Source organism: Babylonia areolata, chromosome 7 (assembly GCF_041734735.1).
Source record: "Babylonia areolata isolate BAREFJ2019XMU chromosome 7, ASM4173473v1, whole genome shotgun sequence".
Taxonomy (NCBI): Eukaryota; Metazoa; Mollusca; class Gastropoda; order Neogastropoda; family Buccinidae; genus Babylonia; species Babylonia areolata.
The window spans coordinates 27799199-27804198 of record NC_134882.1 but is presented as its reverse complement, the minus strand read 5'-3'; the positions used below and the strand labels follow the sequence as shown (position 1 = coordinate 27804198).

At 42.5% G+C, this 5000-nt stretch overlaps 1 protein-coding gene across 1 annotated transcript in view; it reads right to left on the bottom strand.

Annotated features, from left to right (window-relative positions):
* Positions 1-5000, bottom strand: part of LOC143283815 (CD109 antigen-like) — a 69005-nt gene that overhangs the window by 42823 nt on the left and 21182 nt on the right. Inside the window, exons 13-15 of the mRNA XM_076590189.1 lie at positions 4335-4397; positions 2761-2952; positions 848-997 (exon numbers count right to left, since the gene is read on the bottom strand). Of these exons, the coding sequence (XP_076446304.1) occupies positions 848-997; positions 2761-2952; positions 4335-4397 (405 nt within the window). The remainder of the gene's footprint in view (positions 1-847; positions 998-2760; positions 2953-4334; positions 4398-5000) is intronic.

The following is a 5000-nucleotide window of genomic DNA, read 5'->3' as shown; positions in this document are numbered from 1 at the left end:
AAAAAAGGAAGGTCCAATGCATGGTTTAGTTTTATTTATTGAACTGCAAATGCTGTGGTGGTTTGCGCTGATATCTGCGATCACTTTAATTAGTCAAACATTCACTCGTTCAAATCAGTTGGTACGTGCATATCAAGCAATACAGACAGCTGTATCAACTTTCGAAATGATAATACCCTTAAACGATATATCACATTCATTTTCAATGACGACCACCTACCTGAATTCGTTAAAAGAAAGGGGGAGGGGGATCATTATGCAAGTGTGGTGATTTTCATTATAGCATAGCTATTCATTGATGACATCGTTGCGTGATATTTTGGTTGCAACTTTCGTTTTTATGGAATCATGATGTATTAAGTTTATTTTCATGTCATTTCATCTTAAATCAATGGTTTTTCACACACACACACACACACACACACACACACACACACACACACACACACACACACACACACACACTTTCTTACACTAATAATTACAAGCACTCCCTCTCTCTCATCCACAGCCTCTCTTCTTTCCGTCTGACAAACACTTTAAGTAAACAGACGTTAAACTGAAGATCTCTCTCTCTCTCTCTCTCTCTCTCTCACACACACACACACACACACACACAAACACACACACACACACACACACACACACACACACACACACACACACACACACACTTTCTTACACTAATAATCACAGTCCCACTCTCTCATCCACGAGCTCTCTTCTTTCCGTTTAATAACACTTCTAGTGAATAGACGTTAAACTGAAGATCTCTCACACAGACAGAGACACACACACACAGACACACACACACACACACACACACACACACGAAACAGTGCCCTACCTGTGAGGAAGTGATGTCATTGCCGGACTTCAGCAGCAGCACGGACTGGTCAACAGCCAACAGGTAAGCCGTCGACTGGGGCTCCGCCTTCACAGTCACCTGCACTCTGTCTGCGGGCTCGGCCTCTGTGGTGTTCACAGACACTGACACCTGGCACCACACGTAGAGAAAGGAGTAATGATGATGATGACGACAACAATACTACCACTACTACTACTACTGCTGCTGCTGCTGCTGTTACTACTACTACTTATCATTATTATTATTATCATTATTATAATCATCATTATTAGTAGTAGTTGTATAGGGGTTGGAGTAGAAGTGGGAGTAGTAACAATAAGAACAATAATCATCATCACCAGCATCATCATCATAATCATAACGACCTTAATAAGCATCATAATCAGAACAACGAATCGTTATTTTCATGCAATTTTGTTGGTAGTCTTGAGGTTCTTCTTCTTCTCCTCCTCCTTCTTCTCCTCCTCCTCCTTCTTATTCTTCTTCTCCTCCTCCTCCTCCTCCTTCTTCTTCTCCTTCTCCTCCTCCTTCTTCTTATTATTGCTGTTGCTGTTATTGTTATCATTTCCACGGAAGGAAACTGGGGTGAAAGGGTATCGTTCCCTCATGCCCCCCGCCCCCTCCTCCTCCATTCCCATAATCGTTTACAGAGGGGTGTGGCAGGTGTCGTTGTACTGCCCTCATGCCAACGATTTGGTTCTCGGGGAGAATGACCATGGTGGTGATGATGTGGCTTCGTCACTTTGAAAAAATATCAAAAACTGTTACTAGATGCCAGTTTACACACACACACACACACACACACACACACACACACACACACACACACTTTGACAAAGTATGTATTATGTTGTTGTTGTTATTATTACTGTCATTATCTCTTTTCTTTCGCAGTTTGACTCTGTATTTTCATTTATATTTGAAATAAATCATTTGAAATAACACTGTAGACGTTACTGTTATTGTTGACGTCAATGTTAATGGTAACGTGACTGAAATACTTAACGTTAATGTTATTATCTTTAAACTTAATGCTAATGTTAATGTTTAGGCTGTTGTTGTTGTTGTTAACATTACTGTTATTGTTATTATTAACATTTTGATTATAATTATAATAATAATGATGATGATGATGATAATAATAATATTATTATTATTATTATTATTATTATTATTATTATTATTATTATTATTATCTTTATTGTTGTTGTTGTTGTTGTTATCAGTATCACCATCTTCATTATTATCATCATCATCATCATAAAAAAATGTTGTTGTGGTTGTTGCTGTTATTGCTGACATTATTGTAAACGTTATTATAATTATTGTTATTGTCAATGTTAATGGATTCTTAAAATGCTAATGCTATGCAGTCAGCATTATGTTGTTAACGTCACCTGTTACTGCCGACGTTAGTATCATCATCATCATCATCAACAGCTGCATTGGTGGAGTGATGGCCAAGACGTAACGCATCCGCCTAGGAAGCGAGAGAATCTGAGCGCACTGGTTCGAATCACACCCGGCAGTTGCCAGTATGTTCTCCCCCTCCACTAGACCTTGAATGGTGGTCTGGACGCTAGTCATTCGGATGAGACGATAAACCGAGGTCCCGTGTGCAGCATGCATTTAGTGCACGTTATAAACCCACGGCAACAAAAGGGTCGTCCCTGGCATAATTCTGTAGAAAAATCCACTTCGATAGGAAAAACAAATAAAATTGCAGGGAGAAAAAAAATACGAGAAAATGGGTGGTGCTGTCATGTAGCGACGCGCTCTCCCTGGGGAGAGCAGCCAGAATTGCACACAGAGAAATCTGTTGTGACAGAAAGAATCATACAATTGTCAGCGTTATGTTAAATGTTATCGTTGACGCCAAACGCTATCGTCACCTTGTTCTGGAAGGCGCCGTCAACGTCGAAGCTGATGGAGTCAGTGACTATCTCGCCGTCCGCTCTGACGTAGTAGACGACGATGCGGGCGTTGGGCGCCATGTTGGACTGCAGGGGGAGGGAGAAGGTGGCGCTGCTGGCGCCCCCTGCCGACACGCTGCCCGCGGCCACGATGGAACCACGTGACATCACCTGAGGCACGTGAGGGGGGGGGGGGAGGCAACAATGTGAGGCACTGCGAGGTGAGGTGAGGTGTTTGCGTTGTGTTGTGTTGGTGGTGTTGGTGTTGGTGTTGCGTGGAGGGTGTTTGTCTTTTTCCCTTTGCAAAGATGGCTCTTTTCTTTCACAAAATGTGCATTATAATCAAAATTAAAACAAAATTACATTACCAGTTGACAAAATCATTACATACGTGCATACATACATTCATACACGTTTGCAAACATGGACAAAAGGACGAACGGACAGACAAACAACACACATACACGCAAGCGCGCATTCACGCACACTCACACACATGTACACACACACTTTGGTAGGGTCACACTAGAGCAGCGGTTTAGCCGAGGTAGAAAAGCAGGCAATCAGCAATTTGCCGAGAAAGATCCTCGTTCCCTGTTGTCCGATAACTGAATCACATTCACATCGCTTGCATCATTTATGCGTTTTCAGGGGAAACCTTTAATGAGCATCCCTCGTTATATAAGTGTGCTGTGATGTGATCTGTTGTGCTGCGTACAGTTGTGTTCTGCTGTGTTCTGTTGTGCTGTGCTCTGTTGTCTTGTGCTGTGCGAACTCCTGCGAACAAACAAAATTAATCATTTGAATTACTCATCATGTGTGAGTCAGCGTGTGATCATGTGTGTGTGTTCGTCTTCAGTTTAACGTCTTTCCACTTGCAGTGATATTAGATGTGTGTGTGTGTGTGTGTGTGTGTGTGTGTGTGTGTGTGTGTGTGTGTGTGTGTGTGTGTGTGTGTGTGTGTGTGTGTGTGTGTGTGTGTGTGTGTGTTTGTATATGTGTGTGTGTGTGTGTGTGTGTTTGTTTGTATGTGTGTGTGTGTGTGTGTGTGTGTGTGAAAGAGAGAGAGACAGACAGACAGACAGACAGAGGGAGAGGTTGTGTGTACGAGCGCGCGGGAAAGGGGGGCCGGAGGTGGGGGTGGGGGTGGGGGCTTGAAATTCCATTCTACTGGAAATCCGGCAGGCTTGCATTCATCAACTGACTGGTTGGTTGTTGCTGTTGCATTGGTCAGTTGTCTGTCTGTCTGTCAACTGTCTGTCTGTCGATAAGTTGTGTCTGTCTGTCGGTCAATTGTCTGTCTGTCGGTCAGATGTCTGTCTGTCGGTCAGTTGTCTGTCTGTCGGTCGGTCAATTGTCTGTCTGTCGGTCAATTGTCTGTCTGTCGATCAGTTGTCTGTCGGTCGGTCAGCTGTCTGTCGGTCAATTGTCTGTCTGTCGGTCAGCTGTCTGTCTGTCGGTCAGCTGTCTGTCGATCAGTTGTGGCTGTCTGTCGGTCAGTTGTCTGTCTGTCGGTCAGATGTCTGTGTGTCCAGTGAGTCTGGGTCACTGACCTGATAAACCAGGGTGTCCACCCCTTCTGTGGCCTTCATCTCAAAGGACGCCTGACCGCCTGCCTGCCCGGGATAAGGACACGAAGGGCACGTTGATAACGACTGTCATGACGATAACAGTAACATCAACAACACTGATAACAACGTCTGTCATGACGATAACAGTAACATCAACAACATTGATAACAACGACTGTCATGACGATAACAATAACATCAACAACATTGATAACAACGTCTGTCATGACGATAACAGTACATTAACAACGTTGATAACAACGACTGTCATGACGATAACAGTAACATTAACAACATTGATAACAACGTCTGTCATGACGATCACAATAACATCAACTACCTAATAATAATAATATTTTATTTTTATATAGCGCTATAATACAAGCATAAGCAAGCTCTAAGCGCTTTACAACCCAGTACCTAAAGTGAAACAAGAAAGCATATAAAAAGTAGTAGAAACATAAAACAGAATCATTAATATTATAAAAACACAATGCATAAAACTCACAAAGTAACATACTATCAATACTACAACTGTTACACTCCAACACTCACACTAACACCTACGCACAGACACACACATAATCAAACGGCTGAGATGACGGCAATTTTCACTTAAGATACATACATGTAGAAAGGAACATAATTA